This window comes from Salmo salar, chromosome 14 (genome assembly GCF_965601325.2).
Source record: "Salmo salar chromosome 14, fSalSal1, whole genome shotgun sequence".
NCBI classification, from domain to species: Eukaryota; Metazoa; Chordata; class Actinopteri; order Salmoniformes; family Salmonidae; genus Salmo; species Salmo salar.
The window spans coordinates 63,972,409-63,997,705 of NC_138304.1; the positions used below are offsets into that span (position 1 = coordinate 63,972,409).

The 25,297-nt window shown below is 43.1% G+C and overlaps 1 protein-coding gene across 4 annotated transcripts in view; it reads right to left on the reverse strand.

Moving 5' to 3' along the window:
• Window positions 1–25,297, reverse strand: part of LOC106570121 (histone-lysine N-methyltransferase 2B) — a 96,671-nt gene that overhangs the window by 55,319 nt on the left and 16,055 nt on the right. For 3 of the 4 annotated variants that reach the window (XM_014142151.3, XM_082961067.1, XM_082961066.1), the window contains 14 exons: window positions 20,397–20,463; window positions 18,647–20,200; window positions 16,046–16,275; window positions 12,717–12,791; window positions 9,244–9,400; window positions 8,853–9,087; window positions 8,615–8,676; window positions 7,696–7,953; window positions 7,231–7,346; window positions 6,349–6,456; window positions 6,029–6,142; window positions 5,625–5,771; window positions 5,434–5,526; window positions 5,015–5,132 (listed from right to left, as the gene is read on the reverse strand). In XM_014142151.3, the coding sequence (XP_013997626.3) occupies window positions 5,015–5,132; window positions 5,434–5,526; window positions 5,625–5,771; window positions 6,029–6,142; window positions 6,349–6,456; window positions 7,231–7,346; window positions 7,696–7,953; window positions 8,615–8,676; window positions 8,853–9,087; window positions 9,244–9,400; window positions 12,717–12,791; window positions 16,046–16,275; window positions 18,647–20,200; window positions 20,397–20,463 (3,334 nt within the window). The remainder of the gene's footprint in view (window positions 1–5,014; window positions 5,133–5,433; window positions 5,527–5,624; window positions 5,772–6,028; window positions 6,143–6,348; window positions 6,457–7,230; window positions 7,347–7,695; window positions 7,954–8,614; window positions 8,677–8,852; window positions 9,088–9,243; window positions 9,401–12,716; window positions 12,792–16,045; window positions 16,276–18,646; window positions 20,201–20,396; window positions 20,464–25,297) is intronic. The other variant, XM_014142152.3, reaches the window with a different exon arrangement.

Genomic DNA, 25,297 nt, shown 5'->3' on the forward strand with positions numbered 1-25,297 from the left:
TCCATTAATACCTCTAGGGGATCGGCGGGTCGGGACGGTTGAGCTAACGTAGGCTAATGTGATTAGCATGAAGTTGTAAGTAACAAGAACATTTCCCAGGACAGACATATCTGATATTGGCTGAAACATTTTTATTAAAGTTATCTAACTGCACTGTCCAATTTAAAGTAGCTATTATAGTGAAAATACCATGCTATTGTTTGAGGAGAGCGCACAGTTAGGAACCTGAAAATGTATTAATAAACCAAATTGGGCACATTAGGGCAGTCTTCATTCAATATTTTAAACAGAAATGCAATGGTTCGTTGGATCAGTCTAAAACGTTGCACATACGTTGCTGCCATCTAGTGGCCAAAATCTACATTGCACCTGGGCTGGAATAATACATTATTGCCTTTCTCTTGCATTTCATTTTTTTTTGTACAAAGTTTTTATTTATTATCTTTTTCCAGATCAAATGTGTTATATATTCTCCTACATTCATTTAACATTTCCACAAACTTAAAAATGTTTCCTTTCAAATGGTATCAAGAATATGCATGTCCTTGCTTCAGGCCTTGAGCTACAGGCAGTTAGATTTGGGCATGTCATTTTAGGTGAAAATTGAAAAAAAGGGGCAGATCCTTAAGAGGTTATAATCAATTGGTATGCGCGCTGCGAGGTTGATGCTACAAACCCATAGGCTTGGCTCTCTCATCCCTTCCAGGCTTCTGGGAGGGAGGGTGGACAATGACACTGTCAAAGCGAATGTAAGCAATGTCCCCACGCGCTTCGGCAGCTTCCATGATTGGAGAATAAAAAATTTACTTGCGGACCCCCAGAAAAAGTATTTTGTGTGGTGGTGCTTCTAACGGCGAATAAACTATAAAAATAAAGAGTCGCACGATCCATATATAAACTCCTAGTAATTTATTGGGTATTTACCAACATTCTGGCATCACTGTGCCTTCTTCGGGGTAATGTCATGAGTACTTGAACCAGGTTATATAGACAAACAGTGCAATTAGTGCAACCAATGACAATAGTGATGAGTGTGTCAATGATTAAGTTAATTAGAATGTATTAGTGAAACTTAAAAAACGTATAGTTTAAGGCTATTGTTATTATATGGTAACAATTGAATATTGTAAATATAAACTCAGCAAAATAAATAAACATCCTCTCACTGTCAACTGCGTTTATTTTCAGCAAACTTAACATGTGTAAATATTTGTATGAAAATAACTACTGAGACAAACTGAGCAAGTGTCCCTGAATAAAGGGGGGGGGGGTCCAAAAAATCTAAAGTAACAGTCAGTATCTGGTGTGGCCACCAGCTGCCTTAAGTACTGCAGTGTCTCTCCTCCTCATGGACTGCACCAGATTTGGCAGTTCTTACTGTGAGATGTTACCCCACTCTTCCAAGGGACCTGCAAGTTCCCGGACATTTCTGGGGGGGAATGGCCCTAGCCCCCAACCTCCGATCCAACAGCTCCAGACGTGCTCAATGGGATTGAGATCCGGGCTCTTCGCTGACTGTGGCAGAACACTGACATTCCTGTCTTGCAGGAAATCACGCACAGAACGAGCAGTATGACTGGTGGCATTGTCATGCTATAGGGTCATGTCAGGATGAGCCTGCAGGAAGGGTACCACGTGAGGGAGGAGGATGTCTTCCCTGTAACGCACAGCGTTGATTGCCTGCAATGACAACAAGCTCAGTCCGATGATGCTGTGACACACCGCCCCAGACCATGACGGACCCTCCACCTCCAAATCGATCCCGCTCCAGAGTACAGGCCTTGGTGTAACGCTCATTCCTTCTACAATAAACGCGAGTCCGAACATCATCCCTGGTGAGACAAAACCGCGACTCGTCAGTGAAGAGCACTTTTTGCCAGTCCTGTCTGGTCCAGCTACGGTGGGTTTGTGCCCATAGGCGACGCTGTTGCCGGTGATGTCTGGTGAGGCCCTGCCTTTACAACAGGCCTACCAGCCCTCAGTCCAGCCTCTCTCACCCTATTGCGGACAGTCTGAACACTGATGGAGGGATTGTGCGTTCCTGGTGTAACTCGGGCAGTTGTTGTTGCCATCCTGTACCTGTCCCGCAGGTGTGATTTTCGGATGTACCGATCCTGTGCAGGTGTTGTTTCACGTGGTCTGCCACTGCGAGGACGATCAGCTGTCCGTCCTGTCTCCCTGTAGCGCTGTCTTAGGTGTCTCACAGTACGGACATTGCAATTTATTGCCCTGGCCACATCTGCAGTCCTCATGCCTCCTTGCAGCATGCCTAAGGCACGTTCACACAGATGAGCAGGGACACTGGGAATATTTATTTTGGTGTTTTTCAGAGTCAGTAGAAAGGCCTCTTTAGTGTCCTAAATTTTCATAACTGTGACCTTAATTGCCAACTGTCTGTAAGCTGTTAGTGTCTCAACTTCCGTCCCACCCTAGTCCACAGCCAGTGGAATCACGTGGCGCGAAATACAAATAACTCAAAAATGCTATAACTTCCATTTCTCAAACATACGACTATTTTACACCATTTTAAAAGACAAGACTCTCGTTAATCTAACCACATTGTCCGATTTCAAAAAGGCTTTACAGCGAAAGCAAAACATTAGATTATGTCAGGAGAGTACCCTGCCAAAAATAATCACACAGCCATTTTCAAAGCAAACATATTTGTCACAAAAACCAAAACCACAGCTAAATGCAGCATTAACCTTTGATGATCTTCATCAGATGACACTCCTAGGACATTATGTTATACAATACATGCATGTTTTGTTCAATCAAGTTCATATTTATATCAAAAAACAGCTTTTTACATTAGCAGGTGATGTTCAGAACTAGCATACCCACCGAAAACTTCCGGTGAATTTACTAAATTACTCACGATTAACGTTGACAAAATACATAAATTATTTTAATAATTATAGATACAGAACTCCTTTATGCAATCGCGGTGTCAGATTTTAAAATAGCTTTTCGGCGAAAGCACATTTTGCAATATTCTGAGTAGATAGCCCGGCCATCACAGCTAGCTAATTTGACACCCACCAAGTTTGGCCCTCACCAAACTCAGATTTACTATAAGAAAAATTGGATTACCTTTGCTGTTCTTCGTCAGAATGCACTCCCAGGACTTCTACTTCAACAACAAATGTTGTTTTGGTTCCAAATAATCCATAGTTATATTGAAATAGCTCTGTTTTGTTCGTGCGTTCAGGTCACTATGCGAGCGCATTTCGTGACAAAAAAATTCTAAATATTCTATTACCGTACTTAGAAGCATGTCAAACGCCATTTAAAATCAATTTTTATGCTATTTTTCTCGTAAAATAGCAATAATATTCCAACCGGCGATGTTGTATTCATTCAAAGGCTGAAAGAAAAGAAAATGGAGAATTCTCATGAAAGCGCATCTCCAGTGTCACTGTCCCCAGGCTGACCACACACAAATTCTCCTGCTATTCTTCGCCCAGAGAGAGCAGACACCCCATTCCACTTTCTGGCGCCTTCTGAGAGCCAATGGAAGCCTTATAAAATGTCACGTTACAGCAGAGATGCTGTATTTTCGATAGAGATGCAACAGAAGGACAACAAATTGTCAGACAGGGCACTTCCTGTATGGAATCTTCTCAGGTTTTGGCCTGCCATATGAATTCTGTTATACTCACAGACACCATTCAAACAGTTTTAGAAACTTTAGAGTGTTTTCTATCCAAATCTACTAATTATATGCATATTGTAGTTACTGGGCAGGAGTAGTAACCAGATTTAAAATCGGGTACGTTTTTTTATCCGGCCGTGCAAATACTGCCCCCTAGCCCCAACCGGTTTTAACGACCTTTCCACAAGTGCATGTTCATTAATTAAGCATGGGAATCGGTGTTTAAACACTTTACAATGAAGATATGGGAAGTTATTTGGATTTTCACGAATTATCTTCACAAGATAGGGTCCTGAAAAGGGGACATAACTTTTTTTTTGCTGAGTTTGTCGGTCGTTAAAATACTCTATTCTATGCCGCTCTGATATTGCTCGTCCATATATTTTTCATTCCATTCTTTTACTTAGATATGTATTTATTGTTGTGAAATTGTTAGATATTACTTGTTAGATATTTCTGCACTGTTGGAGCTAGAAACACAAGCTTTTCGCTACACCTGCAATAACATCTGCTAAACATGTGTATGTGACAAATAAAACTTTATTTGATATATCTTCAATTTCTCTGAGATAATTTCGCTCACTTTGTTCTCAGACTCCATCCAGGTCTCATGTGGAGATTCTGCTATTCCGTCCTCAACCATGTTGTTCAGCCTCGATTGTCACTTGATTGTCATTGACCGAATTCACAAAACCCGTAAATGGTATAAAATAAACCAAAACGTGTTTCTCATAAGCATAGGTTGTGCGTCTGCAAACACCGTGTTCACAACAATCAGAACGGTAAAAGACTAATAATAATATATTGAATGCATTAACAGAAATGACCATAAACAAACATTGTAGATTAGAAATTATATGAATTAACGGTAAATGTACTACTGGTGATATATTTAATGGGGAATTGATAGACTAACAATCAAACGATTATGTTATGAAACAATGAATGTGCACAAATTGTCAGGAAAGAGCGCATTCAGGAGAGAGATGTGGATTGTGCATCTTAGTCACACTCCCCTTCTTGGACTGTGCCATCCGCAATGGATTAGTCTCGGCCTCCGCAATGGATTAGTTCACTGAGATGGGCGCGAATCAGATCGATGTCTGGTGTGCCATAGAAAAAAAAAATGTATTTGCTGCTGCTCAATTTTTTTTAATAATCTTGGTCAAGCCATCAACCTAACAATCAACCAGTGGACTGATTGGAGTCAGCCCTAAATAATGGTAAGATCCTGACAAAGTATCAGTCCATCTAAGCAACTGCTCTCATCCCTTTCTTCTTGGCCTGTTCCTGGAGTTTGTGTATACCTTGCCTTGGTTGACTTGTGATGTGTCTCTGTGTGACTCACTGAGGTCCTACCTTTGCTGTGGAGGGTGCTGCAGTCGGGACAGAGGTCCTGCTCGTGGTTCCAGGCCATGTCCCAGGTCTTCCCTGGGGTCACTCCACAGCTCTTACACCGGATACACGTCATACACACCTGGGACACGGGGGCAGGTAGCCCAGAAGTTAGAGAGATGGACCAGAACTTGAAGGTCGCTGGTTGTCCCAGGCCGGGCGAAGAAAGGTGGGAAATGAACTGGCTGAGACCTGAGGGTTGCTGGTTTCAGATCATTACTGGAATCCACTATTGTTGTGCCCTTGAGCAAGGCACTTATGCAAACTGGACAATACACTTGCATTGTATGGTATTGACCCACAGTACAGTGAAAAACAGTCGTAAATCAGAATGGGGAGAAGAGAAGCTAAACAGTAATAGATGTTAAATTCCTGGTACTTACCCAGGGCATCTTACAGTTGATGGGCTTTGGGTAGGTGGGTCCCAGACAGGAGGGGTGGTAGCAGTTCTGACACCTCTTGCACTGCAACACAGGCTAAAGGAAGTAATAGTACGCTTAAAATGTGAAAGTGGGGGTGAAAAAAAACCCACCAGACTACTTAACCTCAGATCTTCCTGACCACACCCACACACCTTGTTGTTCTTGCTCTTACGGCCGCACACGTGGCAGAACTTGCAGCGGCGGCAGCACCAGTTCTCCTTGTTCTTCTCCTGGGGGCGCTCTTCGGGCCAGAGGCAGAAGCTGTGGAAGGGTTCGCAGCACACCTGGCAGTAGATCATCTGAGGTAAGGTGGAAAGGCAGAAGGCAGTCAACTCTCAAAATCAGGAGAACACATATTGCACTAAACCTACTGTTTCACATACAACCCAGTGTTGCTATTCAGTAAACCTATGGAGTCTCCTGTGTACTTCCTAGTTAATTTGTTTTCCTCAAAACGGTCAGAGTAATACTTATCTATCAATGAAATGTGATCATTTGAATGATAATACTGCAAACACAGGCACTGAATAATCTGTGGATCCCTTTCCATGATTACCTCATGGTGTCCTTTGCTGGCACAGAGCAGACAGACAGGCTGAGGGGTGACGGGGACGGAGGTGAGGATACTCAGACCGCCCATCAACCACACGTTCTGGATGGCACAGTCCTCCTGGGAGAGAAACACAATAAGTTATTGTGAGTTAATAAACTATGATTTTGCAGTCATTCATGAAGAGTAGATGAGAGGCAAAGAAAAGGAGAAAGACAGTTGGCAATGAGTTAATAAGAAAATAAACAATTTCACATTTTTAAGAAAGCTTATATGGGAGGGAGATGGAGTGAAAGAGTGAGTGAGTGTGAGAGAGAGATACACACCTTAAAGTCCACGCGGATCCTGTGCGTCCCGGTCTTCAAGTGGCCCTTTTGGGAGAGTCTGTTGGTTAGCGCAGTGAGGATGTTTGTTGACATGTTTTCCACAGCATTCTGGGAATGAAGGACATAATGGGGATCAATTCTGGGATTGTGTTGTTGCTCTCCCTCTTTAACAACAGTCATCTCCTCTTCCTGCGAAGACTCGTCATCCGACTCCTCGTCCCTCTGCATGACCGACTGCACCACACATGGGGGCAGTCGCTGCAGCTGCACCTGCAGGCGCCGCCGTAACCGCAGCAGTGGGATCCTGGGAGGGCAGGGCTCGCTGGGGCTCCTTGTTAGGTGGCCCTCTGTAACCAACAGCCCTGGGCGGTGCTCCTCTGAGTCGCTCCCCTGTGCATGTGAAGGGGGGGGGACTGCTTAAGCCATTGAGTGGGGGACCAGCGTTACAGCACGACCACGGTCATATGCTAAGCGGCGGGCCAAGGCAGAGGAAAGATGGAGAAGAAGAACCACCAAAACCGCCTTTGACTTTGAGAATAAAGTGTTAAGAGAAGTGAAGGAGAAGAGTTAAGAGAGGGTTAGAAAAGCCTGATCAGAGTTAAGGCATGCCAAGTCGAATCAGAGGAAAAGAAAGAGGTCCAATCACCAACGGTAGTCAACGTTGTTAGAGAGCGCGAGATAGAAATCATAGGTCATGCCAGTCAAGAGAAACATGGAAAGAGTCACGGCATCTATGGACTATAAAGTATTCAATTAAGTTCCAGAAAAACATGAAGGAAGATTCCAGAGGAGCAGTTATTTAAGGTATAATGCATGCATCAGGGATGAATGTGAAAGGGGTAAGCTTTTCCAACATGAGAACAGAGTTATACGAGTCATTACCTTGTCGGCTCTGCATCGGCCCAGCAGTCCTTTGGGTGGCCCAGGTCTGCGGTGCCTTACAAATTCACTGGGCACTGGGCCATCTTCAGGTGCTAGGAGGCCAGAGGGTGCAGCATCTGTCAAAAGGGTTTTAAAGCATAAAAATGAATAACAAAGTCTCCACTCAAACCAATACCTTGAAACGACTCAAAAAACATTTGTTTGGAATTTCTGACCTGCACTTCTATTCTCAATCACTGTCATCCATAATCTCAATTACTATGGACTTCAACATCCACCACTAATCTTCTGATCTGCTTGGCTAATGGCTTTACATCCTTCAACTCTACCTGTCAAATAACACCATTTCAAGGATGGAGTTCAATGGATCTTGTTGTGGTCCAACTCAAAAGGAGAAGCCCGAATGTGCATCGACCTATACTTTCATCCATACACTACGGCCCCTATCCCGGTGTACGGCATTACCTTTGCTGCTGGGAGCGTCAGGATTCTTTACAGGACTATTAACCACGCCTTCTCCGTCTGTGTCCGAGTCAGACTTCAGCAGGCTGCTGTAGGAGCGTGGCGTCACGTTCCGCCTCGGCTGCTTCCTGGTGGAAGGCCTCAGGCAGTCTCCAAGGGTTGCAGGGGCCGTCATCTCCTCTGCCTCTCCCCAGGACGCCGACACATTATTGTTGGACTGAAGGCCATTAGCTGACGTCTGGCGCCGCCGCCTAGAAAGGACTGCACGACAAAGAGAAGCCCAGTGTTAAAGCTAAAAAACACTGGCTGAATATTTGGGCCATGAGGCAGGCCAGTGTTCTAGTGCGGCTTTCGGTTAACGGTGTCAATGTTTTTGGTAGGAACAGCAAAAACAAACAAGCGGCGTTATTCATTAGTACATTTTCCACCCTCTTCAAGACCCTGGTGCTTGCCTACAGAGCAGCAAGGGGAACTGCCCCTCCTTAACCTCTCTCAACCCGAGCACTCCGTTCCGCCATCTCTGGTCTCTTGGCCCTCCCACCCCTACGGGAGGGCAACTCCAGCTCAGCACAGTCAAAGCTCTTCTGTGTCCTGGCACCCCAATGGTGGAACAAGCTACCCCCTAAAGTCAGGACAGTGGAGTCCCTGCCCATCTTCCGAAAACATCTGATACTCTTCAAGAGGTATGGTATCTTAAATAACTCACGGCACCCCCAATGCCCCACTCCCAAGAAAAAGTCACTTGTATTTTCCTACCAGCACTGACATTGCTGATAAATACTTTGAGGGGAAACGTACTTGATACGATTGTGATCTCACCTAGCTATCTTAAGATGAATGCAATAATTGCATAAGAGTGTCTGCTAAATTACAAATGCAAAATATTATAAATAGATGTATTAAACATAAGAACACAACAAACCTGTGAATGGCTTGATGCCGCGCTTTACTTTCCTTGCCTCAATCCGAACACATCGTTTTAACCTGGTGGCACAGGGACATATTTATCATCACCATTTAAAAATAGGTGCCATGTTCAATTTGTACACAAGACAACTAGAGCCGATTATAGAAATTAAAAACGGTGTGCGCGCTTGAGTGTGTCCATGAGTGGATGAAAAGTGAGAGCAGAGGCCACAATTCTAGGTATAGTCACTTACACACAGCACTGGCGTCTGGTGTTGGGCCCTCCAAACTTGGGCTTGTCCAGGCAGTTGAAGCAGGTGCTGCAGTCACCCTCATGCAGGCAGCCCTGGCAGGTCCCACAGCGGGTGGCACGGCCCCCAGGACCAACCTCGTTATAGTTCCGCTTGAACTTCCGCTGCTTGCTGTACTTGTGCTTCTGTCTTGTCATCTTGTGCCTGACCGTGCAGTCAGAGGGGTCATCCGCAATGCCTAAAAACAGAGCGAGATCCAAAAATGACCTTAAATGACTTTGCAAACGTAGGTCACTGCGCTAACGTCACATACCTGAATGGACAACGCTAAAATCAAGAAAACATAAGAGGTAACCACCGTTCTTATCAGCGTGCTTCATAAACAAAATGTTACCTTCTACAGCTGGTGAGGTGGTGATGCCCTCTCGCTCATTGAGGGGCAGAGCGCTAAGCCTGGGGATATCGTCAGGCACCACGGCACGGGGTTGACCCAACGCCACCGCTGCTGCCCGACAGACGTGCTTGATGCGTGGGCCGCCAGGGAGTTGGTCCTATGGGAACAGAAACATTGTCATAAATTATAATTAAACTATTGTAAAGAAATTCCACCCTAAACACAGCCGCAGCACAAATGGCCTAATTCAAGAGGCGGGGGGGGGGGGGCAATGCAAATAGTCTGGGTAGCCATTTGATTAGATGTTCAGGAGTCTTATGGCTTGGGGGTAGAAGCTGTTTAGAAGCATGTTGGACCTAGACTTGGTGCTCCAGTACCACTTGCAATGCAGTAGCAGAGAGAACGGTCTATGACTAGGGTGGCTGGAGTCTGACCATTTTTAGGGCCTTCCTCTGACACCAACTGGTATAGAGGTCGTGGATGGCAGGAAGCTTAGCACCGGTGATGTACTGGGCCGTGCGCACTACCCTCTGTAGTGCCTTGCGGTTGAAGGCCGAGTAGTTGCCATACCAGGCAGTGACGCAACCCATCAGGATGCTCTTGATGGTGCAACTGTAAAATCTTTTGAGGATCTGAGGACTCATACCAAATCTTTTCAGTCTCCTGAGAGGGAATAGGTTTTGTCGTGCCCTCTTCATGACTGTCATGGTGTGCTTGGACCATGTTAGTTAGTTGGTGATGTGGACGACAAGGACCATGAAGCTCTAAACCTATTCCACTACAGCCCCGTCGATGAGAATAGGGGTGTGCTCGGTCCTCCTTTTCCTGTAGTCCACAATCATCTCCTTTGTCTTGATCACGTTGAGGGAGAGGTTGTCCTTGCACCACATGGTCAGGTCTCTGACCACCATCCTATAAGCTGGCTCATCGTTGTCGATGATCAGACCTACCACCGCTGTGTCATCGGCAAACTTAATGGTGTTGGAGTCTTGGCAGGCCATGCAGTCATGAGTGAACAGGGAGTACAGGAAGGGACTGAGCACGCACCAGAGGGGCCCTAGTGTTGAGGATTAGCGTGGCGGATGTGTTGTTACCTACCCTTACCACCTGCGGGTGGCCCGTCAGGAAGTCCAGGATCCAGTTGCAGAGGGATGTGTTTAGTCTCAGGGTCCTTAGATTAGTAATGACCTTTGATGGCACAAATAGTATTGAAGGCTGAGCTGTAAGCAATGAATAGCATTCTCACATAGGTCTTCCTTTTGTCAAGGTGGGAAAGGGCAGTGTGGAGTGCAATAGAGATTGCATCATCTGTGGATCTGTTGGGGCGGTATGCAAATTGGAGTAGGTCTAGGGTTTCTCGGATAATGGTGTTGATTTAAGCCATGACCAGCCTTTCAAAGCATTTCATGGCAGACGGCATGGCAGACGTGAGTGCTACAGGTCGATAGTCATTTAGGCAGGTTACCTTAGTGTTCTTGGGCACAGGGACTATGGTGGTCTGCTTGAAACATGTTGGCATTACAGATTCGGACAGAGAGAGGTTGAAAATGTCAATGAAGATGAACGGTGTGCCAGTTGGTCAGCGCATGCTCGGAGTACACATCCTGGTAATCCGTCTGGCCCTGCGGCCTTGTGAATGTTGACCTGTTTAAAGGTCTTACTCACATCGGCTGCGGAGATCGTAATCATCAGCTTTTCCGGGAAACAGTGTGCTCTCATGCATGTTTCATTGTTACTTGCCTCAAAGCCAGCATATAAGTTATTTAGCTCGTCTGGTAGGCTCGTGTCACAGGGCAGCTCTTGGTTGTGCTTCCCTTTGTAGTCTAATAGTTTGCAAGACCTGCCACATCCGACGTGCGTTGGAGCCGGTGTAGTACAACTCGATCTTAGTCCTGTATTGACGCTTTGCCTGTTTGATGGTTCATCGGAGGACATAGCAGGATTTCTTATAAGCTTCCGGGTTAGAGTCCCACTCCTTGAAAGCAGCAGCTAGCTCAGTGTGAATGTTGCCTGTAATCCATGGCTTCTGGTTGGGTTATGTACGAACAGTCAGTGGGGAGAACATCATCGATGCACTTATTGATGAAGCCATTGACTGATGTGGTGTACTCCTCAATGCAATCGGAAGAATCCCGGAACATATTCTAGTCTGTGATAGCAAAACAGTCGTGTAGTTTAGCATCGGTTTCATCTGACCACTTTTTTATAGACCCAAGTCACTGGTGCTTCCTGCTTTCATTTTTCCTTGTAAGCAGGAATCAGGAGGATAGAATTATGGTCAGATTTGCCAAATGGAGGGCGAGGGAGAGCTTTGTACACATCTCTGTGTGTGGGGTACAGGTGATCTAGAATTTTTTTCCCTCTGGTTGCACATTTAACATTAACATGCTGATAGAAATTAGGTAAAACGGATTTAAGTTTCCCTGCATTAAAGTCTCCGGTCACTAGGAGTGCCGCCTCTGGATGTGCGTTTTCCTGTTTGCTTATGGCGGAATACAGCTCATTGAGTGCAGTCTTAGTGCCAGCATCGGTCTGTGGTAGCATGTAGACAGCTACAAAAAAAACCAGATAAACTGTAGATAGTGTGGTCTACAGCTTATCATGAGATACTACCTCAGGCGAGCAAAACCTTGAGACTTCCTTAGATATCGTGCACCAGCTGTTGTTTATAAATATGCACAGGCCCCCGCCCCGTGTCTTACCAGAGGCTGCTGTTCTATCCTGCCGATAGAACAGCAGTGTATAACCCGCCAGCTGTAAGTTATTAATGTCGTCGTTCAGCACACGACACGGTGAAACATAAGATATTACACCGTTTTTAATGTGATGTTGGTAGGATATACGTGCTTTCAGTTTGCCCCATTTATTTTCCAGCGATTGAACGATAGCTAACAGTACGGATGACAAAGGCAGATAAGCCACTCGTCGCCTGATCCTCACAAGGCACCCTGATCTCTTTCCGCGAGATCTCTGTTTCTTTCTCCAGCGAATGACAGGGATGAGAGGCTGTACGGGTGTTTGGAATAGATCCTTCCCGTCCGACTCATTAAAGAAAAATGATTTGTTCAATTCGAGGTGAGTAATCGCTGTTCTGATGTCCAGAAGCTCTTTTCGGTCATAAGAGACCGTAGCAGCAACATTATGTACAAAGTTACAAACAAAGCGAGAAAAAAAACGAACAAAATAGCACAGTTGGTTAAGAGCCAATAAAACTGCAACCATCCACACCGGCGCCATTATACTTAAGTCGTGTGGGTCCAATTGGCTCATTCATCTCCCCTGTAACTATTACCCAGGTCGTTGCTGTAAATGAGAATGTGTTCAGTCAACTTACCTGGTAAAATGTTGATTCAATTAAAAAACACTGTACTATAAACAACAACACATAAGCATCAAACAGAGACAAAGAATGAGACCGTCACAGGCAGCTAGAAAAAACACAACACAGCCAGGGTCAGGAAACATAGGCTCACCTGAGCAGAGCCTCTCCTCCTCCTCCTTCCCCCTCCTAAATCTCTGGGACCAAGCTTTACCGATCCAGACAGGAGCTGAAAGAGACAAGGGTGTAACAATTAAACTATGACCTTTCAGTGTCATAGTAATGAAACAGACTAATAACTTAGGCTGGGAATTCCCAGGAAGCTCACGATACTTAGGTGCTGATACGATATGTTAAATCAAAGTTTATTTGTCACGTGCACCGAATACAACAGGTGTAGACCTTACAGTGAAATGCTTACTTACAGGCTCTAACCAATAGTGCAAAAAAAGGTATTAGGTGAACAATAGGTAGGTAAAGAAATAAAACAACAGTAAAAAGACAGGCTATATACAGTAACGAGGCTACATACAGACAAAGGTGAGTCAGGCTGATTGAGGTAGTATGTACATGCAGATATGGTTAAAGTGACTATGCATATATGATCAACAGAGAGTATCAGTAGCGTAAAAGAGGGGTTGGCGGGTGGTGGGACACAATGCAGATAGCCCGGTTAGCCAATGTGTGGGAGCACTAGTTGGTCAGCCCAATTGAGGTAGTATGTACATGAACGTATAGTTAAAGTGACATGGCATATATGATAAACATTTTTACATTTTAGTCATTTAGCAGACGCTCTTATCCAGAGCGACTTACAGTAGTGAATGCATACATTTCAATTCATAGTTTTTTTTCTCCCCCCCATAAACAGAGAGTAGCAGCAGCTCTCCTCATGATTCTACAGTGCCTTCAGAAAGTTCACACCCCTTGACCTTTTCCACTTTGTTGTTACAGGCTGAATTTTTTATTGATTAAAATTATATTTGTCACTGCCTACACACACACACAACCCTATAATGTCAAAGTGGAGTTATTTTTCCAATCTTTACAACATTTTTGGGGGGGGAGCTTTAATGTCTTTAATCAATAAGTATTCAACCCCTTTGTTTTGGCAAACCTAAACAAGTTCAACAGTAAAAATGTGCTTAACAAGTCATACTGCTTGTTCTGTGCGTGATTTCCTGCAAGACAGGAATGTCAGTGTTCTGCCATGACCAGCGAAGAGCCATGACCACGTCTGGGACCTGTTGGATCGGAGGGTGAGGGCTAGGGCCATTCCCCCCACAAATGTACCTGCAAGTTCCCGGACCTTGGTGGAAGCATGGGGTAACATCTCACAGCAAGAACTGGCAAATCTGGTGCAGTCCATGAGGAGCAGATGCACTGCAGTACTTAATGCAGCTGGTGGCCACAGACTGTTACTTTTGACCCCCCCCCCCCCCCCCCCCCCTTTGTTCAGGGACACATTATTCCATTTCTGTTAGTCACGTCTGTGAAACTTGTTCAGTTTATATCTCAGTTGTTGAATCTTGTTATGTTCATACAAATATAAACGCAGTTGACAGTGAGAGGACGTTTCTTTTTTTTGCTGAGTTTATAACTAAAAAAACGGTTTAAAAAACGACTTTTGTCCTCTGAAGAGGGATGGGTTAATAATATTTTTTTTAAACAAGGCCATCTATTGGTAGATGGGTAAAAACAAAATACAAATCTGACATTGAATATCCCTTTGAGCATGGTGAAGTTATTAATTACACTTTGGCTGGTGTATCAATACATCCAGTCACTACAAAGATAAAGGCGTCCTTCCCTAACTCAGCTGCTGGACAGAATGGAAACCGCTCAGGGATTTCACCATGAGGCCAATGGTGACCAAAACAGTTGTGTCTGTGATAGGAGAAAATAGAGGATGAATCAACATTGTAGGTACTCCAGAATACTAACTTAAATGACAGCATGAAAAGGAGGAAGCATGTAGAGAATAAGTACATTTTCTAAAACATACATCCTATTTGCAATAAGGCACTAAACTGCAAAAACATTTGGCAAAGACATTCACTTTATATCCTGAATGCAGTGTTGTGTTGGTTATTTTTTTTTATTTCACCTTTACTTAACCAGGTAGACTAGTTGAGAACCAGTTCTCATTTGCAACTGCGACCTGGCCAAGATAAAGCAAAGCAGTGCGACACATACAACAGAGTTAAACATGGAGTAAAACAAACATGCAGTCAATAATACAGTAGAAAAAGTCTATATACAGTGTGTACAAATGAGGTAGGATAAGGGAGGTAAGGCAATAAATAGGCCGTGGTGGCGAAGTAATTACAATAGAGCAATTAAACACTAGAATGGTAGATGTGCAGAAGATGAATGATGTGCAAGTAGAGATGCTGGGGTGCAAAGGAGCAAGATAAATATATAAATACAGTATGGGGATGAGGTAGTTGGATGGACTATGTACAGGTGCAGTGATCTGTAAGCTGCTCTGACAGCTGGTGCTTAAAGCTAGTGAGGGAGATATGAGTCTCCAGCTTCAGTGATTTTTGCAATTCGTTCCAGTCATTGGCAGCAGATAACTGGAAGGAAGGGTGGCAAAAGGAATAATTGGCTTTGGGGGTGACCAGTGAGATATACCTGCTGGAGCGCGTGCTACGGGTGGGTGCTGCTATGGTGACCAGTGAGCTGAGATAAGGCGAGGCTTCACCTAGCAGAGACTTGTAGATGACCTGGAGACAGCGGGTTTGGCGACGAGTATGAAGCGAGGGCCAACCAACGAGAGCGTACAGGTCGCAGTGGTGGGTAGTATATGGGGCTTTGGTGACAAAACGGATGGCACTGTGATAGACTGCATCCAATTTGTTGAGTAGAGTCTTGGAGGCTATTCTGTAAATGACATCGCCGAAGTCGAGGATCGGTAGGAGGGTCAGTTTTACGAGGGTATGTTTGGCAGCATGAGTGAAGGATGCTTTGCTCTGAAATAGGAAGCCGATTCTAGATTTAATTTTGGATTGGAGATGCTTCACTTTTTAGTGACACGGGGCAGTATTTGGAAATTCAGATGAATGACGTGCCCAAAGTAAACTGCCTGTTACTCAGGCCCAGAAGCTAGGATATGCTTGGTAGAATTGGATAGAAAACACTCTGAAGTTTCTAAAACTGTTAAAATAATGTCTGTCAGTATAACAGAACTGATATGGAGGGCGAAAACCGGACAAAAATCCATCCAGGAAGTGTGATTTTTTTTTGATGCGAGTGGTTTTCCATTGAATACCTATTGACTATGTAATTGGTTAGGGCCCAGATTGCAGTTCCTATGGCAACAACCCTGCTTATTCAGGGTGAATCAATGGCTGCATCTGGAACGACACCCTATTCCCCCAAGTTGTGCACTACTTTTGACCAGAGCCCATAGGGCACAATTTAAGGAATAGGGTGCCATTTGTGACACAGACAGGGTAAATCAAGGTCACCGATTCTCACCTGTGATGACTTCATCGGTTTTTCTTGGTCGATCTTCACAAGCTGCAGCCTGGCTCTCTTCAGCTGGTCGATCTTAATGAGTTGGACCTTGGCCCTCTTCAGCAGATGGAACATCCTCTTGTTGGTGCTGGTGAGGTTGCTCCGATGGCTGGTGCCCCCCTGTTCCACCACCACCCCATCATCAGCCTGGCTTTCTCCTTCGTAATCCCCGTCAGCAGCAGCCTCCACCCCTGGGGAGAAGAATCAGGCAAGTGTCCCTCTGACTAATTTGCAAAGGCTGACATCAAACCTGCAAATGGCAACTTATTCCCTATATTGTGCACTACTTTCTAACCAGAGCCCTCTAACAAGCTACACTGCAAGCTGTACCGCGCCATCCTATGAATATGTAGAATTCAGTCCCCTTGACTTTTTCCACATCGTTACATTAGAGCCTTATTCTACAATGGGTTAACCTGTTGGGGCTAGGGGGCAGTATTGAGAATTTTGAAAAAAATGTGCCCATTTTTAACTGCCTCCTACACCAACTCAGAAGCTAGAATATGCATATTATTGTTCAGGTTTGGATAGAAAACACTCTGAATTTTCTAAAACTGTTTGAATGGTGTCTGTAAGTATAACAGAACTCATGTGGCAGTCAAAACCCTGAGACAAATTCTGACAGGAAGTGGATACCTGATGTGTTGAATTACCTTTAAGCCTATGCCATTGAAACACACAGGGGCTTATTAATCTTTGAGCACTTCCTATGGCTTCCACTAGATGTCACCAGTCTTTAGAAAGTGGTTTGAGTCTTCTACTGTGAGAACTGAACAAACAAGAGCCTTGGAACGGTGGTGGCCGATTAGACTCTGGCGCGCGAGTTCATGTTGGGTACTCTTGTTCCAATACGTTTTAAAAGAGAATGCATTCGTCCGCCTTGAATATTATTCATGTTCTAGTTGAAAAAGGCACTAATGATTTATGCTATACAACGTTTGACATGTTTGAACGAACGTAAATATTTTTTTCCCCCTCGTTCATGAAGACAAGTCCGGCGGGCATAGATCATGTGCTAACAACACGGAGCTTTTTGGAGATAAATTATGAGCTTTTTCGAACAAAACTACATTTGTTATGGACCTGGGATTCCTGGAAGTGACATCTGATGAAGAGAATCAAAGGTAATGGATTATTTACATAGTATTTTCGATCTCTCCAACATGGCGGTTAGTCTGTATCGCAAAGCGTATTTTTCTGGGCGCAGTGCTCAGATTATTGCAAAGTGTGATTTCCCAGTAAGGTTATTTTTAAATCTGGCAATCCGGTTGCGTTCAAGAGATGTAAATCTATAATTCTTTGAATGACAATATAATATTTTACCAATGTTTTCGAATAGTAATTATTTAATTTGTTGTGCTGATTTGACTGGCGGTATTGGAGGGAAAAGATTTCCTCAACATCAACACCATAGTAAAACGCTGTTTTTGGATATAAATATGAACTTGATAGAACAAAAAATGCATGTATTGTCTAACATAATGTCCTAGGAGTGTCATCTGATGGAGATTGTCAAAGGTTAGTGCATAATTTTAGCTGGTTTTCTGCTTTTGGTGACGCGTGTCTTTGCATTGACAAAACATTACACACAGCTATTTTCAATGTACTGTCCTAACATAATCTAACTTTATGCTTTCTCCGTAAAGCCTTTTTGAAATCGGACAACGTGGTTAGATTAAGGAGATGTTTATCTTTCAAAGGGTGTAAGATAGTTGTATGTTTGAGAAATTTGAATTATGACATTTAATTGTTTTCAAATTTGGCGCTCTTGATATTTCACCTGTTGTTGATAGGGTGTACCAGGGGTGGGACGCTTGCGTCCCACATAGCCCATAGAGGTTAAATTGTTTTTTCCCTCTCATCAATCTACACACAATACCTCATAATGACAAAGCAAAGTTTTTTTGAAACATTTACAAAACTGAAATATACCATTTACATAAGTAATCAGACCCCTTTACTTTGTACTTTGTTGAAGCACCTTTGGCAGCGATTGCAACCTCAAGTCTTTTTGGGTATGACGCTACAAGCTTGGAACACCTGTATTTGGGGGGTTTCTCCCGTTCTTTGCAGATCCTCTCAAGCTCTGTCAGGTTGGATTGGGAGCGTCACTGCACAGCTATTTTCAGGTCTCTCCAGATATGTTAGATGGGGATCAAGTCTGGGCTCTGGCTGGCCCACTTAAGGACATTGAGACTTGTCCCGAAGACAGTCCTGCGTTGTCTGAATACTTATGTAAGTATGGTATCTGTTTTTTACATTTTATAAATTTGCTAAAATGTCTAAAAACCTGCTTTCACTTTGTCATTATGGGGTATTCTGTGTAGATTGATGAGGATTTTTTTTTATTTAATCAATTTTTGAATAATGCTGTAACGCAACAAAATGTGGAAAAAAGGAAGGGGTCTGAATACTTTCCGAATGTACTGTATTTGCATGACAACATCTAAGAATTCTACTTTAAATCACAGTCCAAATAATTTTCTGGAATAAGAAAATAGATGTTTGCTTAATGGATCTTTAGGAAATAATACATTTAACTGAGCACAGAAATGGCCTTACCTTGGACATTTTCTGTGTCATTTGCTGCCTCCTCCAGAGTCTCAGATGAAGCAGCTTGAGATGCAGCAGCAGCAGCATTACTGACTAGCACCGCCAGTTTCCTCACAACCCCAGGAGAGTTGAGGTCCTCCATCTTCAGCTTGAACCTCCCCCTCTTCCTCACCGGCGAGGTCAAACTTAGGTACTCCTGGGCTTCTTCTGTGGTTTCACCATCAGCAGCACTAAGGCCTTTCTTCTTCTTCTGGGCCAGGCTGAGGGTCAGCTTCTTGAGTCTCTCATAGACCTCGAGGTGGGATGAGCCTGGGCTTGAGGAAAGGCTGGTCTTAAGTGTTTTTTTACCAGTTGAGCCATCAACTTCAGGTTTGAACTCATTTTGACCTGGAGTTCGAGACAAGTTGTCAATGTCATCATTGTCTGAATCATAAAAGGATAGGCTCATGGCATCCTCCTCCACCTTGTATTGGCACTTTTTTTTCGGGGAGCCCCTGGGCAAGGATATGATCTCGTCATGGAGGAACCTCTTGGGTGCCTTGATGACACGTGAAGACCTGGCGCTCACCACAGGCAAGGAGATGTTACTGCTGCCTCTTTGCTGGATCTCTCCAGGGGACAGGAGAGGTTTGCCCTCTGTCCCGGTTCTCTCCCACTGCGCCTCCTGTCCCGCCTGCTTCACTGGGGTTGGAAGCGACTCTGGCACGTAGGTGTCGAAGACAACCTTACGACGGAAGCGTTTCACAACAGAAACTGGCGGACTAAGCTTGTGCACATTACTGGGCTTCCTCCTGAAGCCAAATATGGACTTACGCTTATATGGTGGTGTTTTCTTTCTTTCCAGGGGTATTGCTGGCTCCTGACCCAGTTCAGCTCCAACCTCAGGGGAATCCTCAGTTCCCCTGGACACCCTCTTCCTCTGCTGCGTATTCACAGGTTTAGGAGACAGTGCTACTCCTTGAGAAGCGGTGTTGGGATTCGTGGTCTTCTGTCCATTTCTAGACTGAGCTTCAACCTTGTCCCCTTGCTGAGATCCTTTTCTCCTCTTCCCAGACCTCTGTGGCTTAACTTTGTCTGTTTCACTGTTGTCTGCTGTTACCTCCCCAGCCTCTTTGACCTTGGAAGTCTTCCCTTTGCCCTTGACCACTGTCAGGGTCCACACCAGTTTACCCTGCTTGTTTCTGCTGCTTTGGGGTCGGGCTGTGCTGGACCCTGAGCCTCCCCTGCCTACCTTAGTTGTTTGTTCCTGCCTGTTCCTCTTTCTGGCTGTTGAAGACGATTCCACCGCTTTCCTTCCCCTTTTCCAGTCAGAGCCATCCGATTTTGCACTGCCCTTGCTTTTTGAGGCCTTTGTCCCAGTAGCCTGCTTTCCTGTAGACTTAAACCCTGAACTGATGGATTTCTTTTGGGCTGCCAGTTTGGCAACTATTTTGGGTTTCACAGCATTTTCTTCCTGACCCTCTCCAACCTCTTCTTCAGAGACCTTGCCTCCACTTTTCTTAAGCTTCGCTGTAAGTTCTGGAGCTAGGGGAGGCTTTAATAATGATGATTGGAAAAGACTGCCTAGAAACGAGAGGGGGAAACATGTCTTGATACGAATAGACTAATGTCAGACAATAACTTGATCATGCATATTATCAGGTATGCTACCAAAGCAATACATTGCAAAGATGAAGGCTACTGCATATTTCTGCTAGGAAATGTGATAATTCCTGAGCACAGGTGATCTCACATTACTGTTCCTCATTAGCCTACTTACTTTTAGAGATATTACGTGCTGAGAGTGTAGGCTGGTATTCCATCCAAAACCCAGAGAAATCCTCATCCTAACACACAGAAAAACAGGGTAGGAATGTGTTTAACAAAAAAAAATGTAATACTGACCCTAACAACCACAATAGGCTACACTACACGAATACTTAGCAGGTATACTACATAAGACCTAATAAAATCAGCCAATGTATATTTCTTTACAATGAATAATTAAATGTTTAGCCCTAATCGATCTTAAATCACAGGGTTGGGATCAGATGAAACCATGGACAGCAGCCCAGGTGATAACTGTTCACAAACCATCACACTGAACTGGTTCGAGAGATCAGGATTCAAAATGTAGTGGGGGATAACTGCAAACGGACAAGTGTAATTTCAATTAGGTCTAGGCTAGTACAAATGCAAAGTGTGATCATTGATCAAACTCTACTTCAACAGAAAATACAGGCCATCATGAAATGTACACTGTTCATAAATACAGATCTGAATCCTATTCTACAGCATTACCGGAAGTTGAGGATGTGTAAGAAAGAGAGAACTATAAAAAAATAGCAAGGCAATAAAAATTCTCTACTTAGTAAACTGCAATCAGCTCACTAGCTGAGAGGGCAAGCTGTGTGACAAAAAAAACTGCAAAAACGATATCGGGGCCAGAGACTACTTTTTTTTTTACTGGGAGTTAAAACGGACAAGATTTAGAAGAGGAAAATAGACAGATCCCAAAGATCTGGGCGATATACAAGAAGCTTTACTGAGAGTGTATAAAGCTACTTATAAACTGGGTGGTTCGAGCCCTGAATGCTGATTGGCTGAGAGCCGTGGTATATCAGACCATACACGCAGGTAAGATAAAACATTTATTTTTACTTTACTATTCAGAAAGCATCTCAGAAGAGGAGTGCTGATCTAGGATCAGGTCCCTCCCTCTGTAAAGGTAGCACAAGTGAGAATCAGCCCGGCAATGGCCCAAATTCACGCAATTCTATCCCCTCCCCCACGACTACTAAAAAAATATTAAATGCAGGTAGTAATATTATATTTAATGTAGGTACTGTAGTAATAGAAGCTATCAACCGAACTATGAAAGGCAAACAAAAAAATACATTCATTTTCCAACTTCTATTTAAAATTCAATGAAATGTACTGTGGGTGTCATCCATCAACAGGCACTATGTATGGCTGTAGCATCGATGCATCCAAATACATTTCACTAGAAAGCAGCTTATAAAAACACAAATGCAACTACTTCAATATTATTCTGTCTGCACAGTTGACGCGACTGCTAGTAAGCAAGCGAGCGAGCGAGCAAGCAAGGGATAAGAACATTGCCAGCTTACATAGCAATCAAACAAACAAATACAATGAATAACAAGTCCGCTTCTCAACAACTTAACTTTTCTAGCAACCTAACAACCAAGTTCAGGTGGATTAAATATAATTACAAATTAACTTATCAAAAATTTTAACAATCACGTTTTAATTGAGATTAACAGTAAATGTGTGCTTGCTTTCTTTGGCAATCGTGGAATAAGCAGGATAAACGTCTCCGTTCCGTCTATTATCTGGAACGAATAAATTCGGGCAGTGCCAAGTCATCATTATTTCCAGATAATGTACGAAGCATCAGTGTTTATACCTTACATGTACGGTACCAGTCAAAAGATTGAGTAGGTGTCCATTCAAGTGTTTGTCATAAAAATAAAGCAGTGATCAGCATGTGGGAACTCCTTCAAGACTGTTGGAAAAGCATTCCAGGTGAAGCTGGTTGAGAGAATGCCAAGAGTGTGCAAAGCTGTCATCAAGGCAAAGGGTGGCTACTTTGAAGAATCTAAAATACATTGATTTGTTTAACACTTTTTTGGTTACTACACGATTCCATGTGTTATTTCATAGTTTTGATGTCTTCACTATTATTCTACAATGTAGAAAACAGTAAAAATAAAGAAAAACCTTTGAGTAGGTGTCCAAACTTTTGACTGGTACTATACATGTGTACAGTGCATTCAGACCCCTTGACTTTGTACGTTACAGCCTTATAAAATTAAATATTTTTTCCCCTCAATCTAAAAACAATACCCCATAATTTATAAAAAGAGAAAATACCTTATTCAGACCCTTTGCTATGATACTCGAAATTGAGCTCAGGTGCATCCTGTTTCAATTGATCATCCTTGAGATGTTTCTACAACTTGGGAGTCCACCTGGGGTAAATTCAATTGATTGGACATGATTTGGAGATGAACACACCTGTCTATAAGGTTCCACAGTTGACAGTGCATGTCAGAGCTAAAAGCAAAACATGAGGTCGAACAAATTGTCTCTAGAGCTCAGAGACAGGATTGTGTCGAGGCACAGATCTGGGGAAGGGTACAAAAACATTTCTGCAGCATTGAAGGTCTCTAAGAACAAAGTGGCCTCCATCATTCTTAAATGGAAGATGTTTGGAAACGCCAAGACCCTTCCTAGAGCTAACGATTTTCTGTAGTCTATTGTCATGCTGTCAAAAGAAAATTATAATTCTTAATTCCAAGATCAGGCCACACACTGTCTCACACCAGTCTCTTATGGTGTGTCCCCTGCCCAATATTCATGGATACAGCTCTCAGATGATAAACATACGGTCCATGCTCTTGAGGATCCTTTAGATGTCCCTAACCCATTGAAGTTGACATTTAAAACGGTTGAGGATAGGTAAGGGATTTGGTTGTATTTAAGTTTAGGATAAGGGTTATGGTTTAGGGTAGGGATGTCCCATGGTTCCCAGATAGCAATGACCATAAACCTATAGGAGCTTTGGCTGCAAGGACTGGCCAACCATTATATACAAATTATAGGTTTTAACCATGTGTTGATGCTATACAGTGAACAGTGAACAAAAAAGTTCAATAAAGCTCAACAAGCATTATTAACTTATGGGTATGCAGTGCCTAGTGAAAGTCTACACCCTTGAAGAGGCAACAGCGCCTCTTCAACCTCAGGAGGCTGAAGAAATTTGGCTTGTCACTAGAGGTCGACCAATTATGATTTTTCAACGCCGATACTGATTATTGGAGGACCCAAAAAAGCCGATACCGATTAAAATCGGCCGATTGTTATTATTATGATTTTACTTTTTTTTTTTTTATATGTATATGTATATGTATATGTATATGTATATATATATATATATATATATATATATATATACACACACACACACAGCTCTGAAGTGACAATGATACTGAAGAGTCTGCTTAGGAGACAAATACTCTCAACTGTTTGAATAATAAAAAGTTTAAGTTACCTGTGATGAATGCTGAAAACAAAAACTGTAATTTCTATATGCAGGAAATCCTATTTTTATAATGGGCAAGGTAAGAATTCACTACCAAAGTGCGAGTCACAATTCCCATGACACCTTCTAGCAAAATCTGAAAAGCGGTTCCTTCATTTATTCCATAGGATATATCCATAGGATATAACTCTGAACAATATAAGCGAAGATCTTTTATTTTTTGTAGAGTGCATTTCTGAAAATATGTTGACAAACGTTACCTAGTGAGATTTACACGGGTATCAAAACGCCGAGGCGGTTTAAGCACAAAACAGACCTTATTTGAAGTAGATCAAGACATTCTCTATGGAAGACATGAACGGTAAAATAACGAAGGAACCCCTTGCAAGTTCAGCCGCAAGTTATTACAGGAATTGTGACGCGTCGACTAGCTCTAAACCATATATCTTTGACTATTACGAGCCTGCTGCTGCCTACCACCGCTCAGTCAGACTGCTCTATCAAATATCAAATCATAGACTTAACTATAATATAATAAACCTTAGGTCATTAATATGGTCAAATCTGGAAACTATCATCTCGAAAACATTATTCTTTCAGTGACATACGGAACCGTTCCGTATTTTATCTAACGGTTGGCATCCATAAGTCTAAATATTCCTGTTACATCGCACAACCTACAATGTTATTTCATAGTTCCGTAAAATTCTGGCAAATTAGTTCACAACGAGCCAGATTCTGTGTGCAACGAACGCAAGAGAACTGACACAATTTCACCTGGTTAATATTGCCTGCTAACCTGGATTTCTTTTAGCTAAATATGCAGGTTTAAAAATATATACTTCTGTGTATTGATTTTAAGAAAGACATTGATGTTTATGGTTAGGTACAGTGGTGCAACGATTGCTTTTTTTCGCAAATGCGCTTTTGTTAAATCATACCCGTTTGGGTTAGGTGAAGTCTGCTGTCTTTGTTAGGAAGAAATAGTCTTCACAGTTCGCAACAAGCCAGGCGGCCCAAACTGCTGCATATACCCTGACTCTGTTTGCAAGAGAAGTGACACATTTTCCCTAGTTAAAAGAAATTCATGTTAGCAGGCAATATTAACTAAATATGCAGGTTTAAAAATATATACTTGTGTATTGATTTTAAGAAAAACATCAATGTCTATGGTTAGGTACACGTCAGAGCAAAGACAGTCCTTTTTCGCGAATGCGCACCACATCGATTATATGCAAAGCAGGACAGGCTAGATAAACTAGTAATATCATCAACCATGTGTAGTTAACTATTGTTTATGATTGATTGTTTTTTATATGATAAGTTTAATGCTAGCTAGCAACTTACCTTGGCAACGTAAAGCAGGTGGTTAGAGCGTTGGGCTAGTTAACGTAAGGTTGCATCCCCAAGCTGACAAGGTAAAAATCTGTCATTCTGCCCCTGAACAAGGCAGTTAACCCACCGATCCCAGGCCGCCATTGAAAGTAAGAATGTGCTCTTAACTGACTTGCCTAGTTAAATAAAGGTTTTTAATGTTTTTTTTTTTTTTTTTTTTTTTTTTTAAAATAGGCAAATCGGTGGCCAAAAATACCGATTACCGATTGTTATGAAAA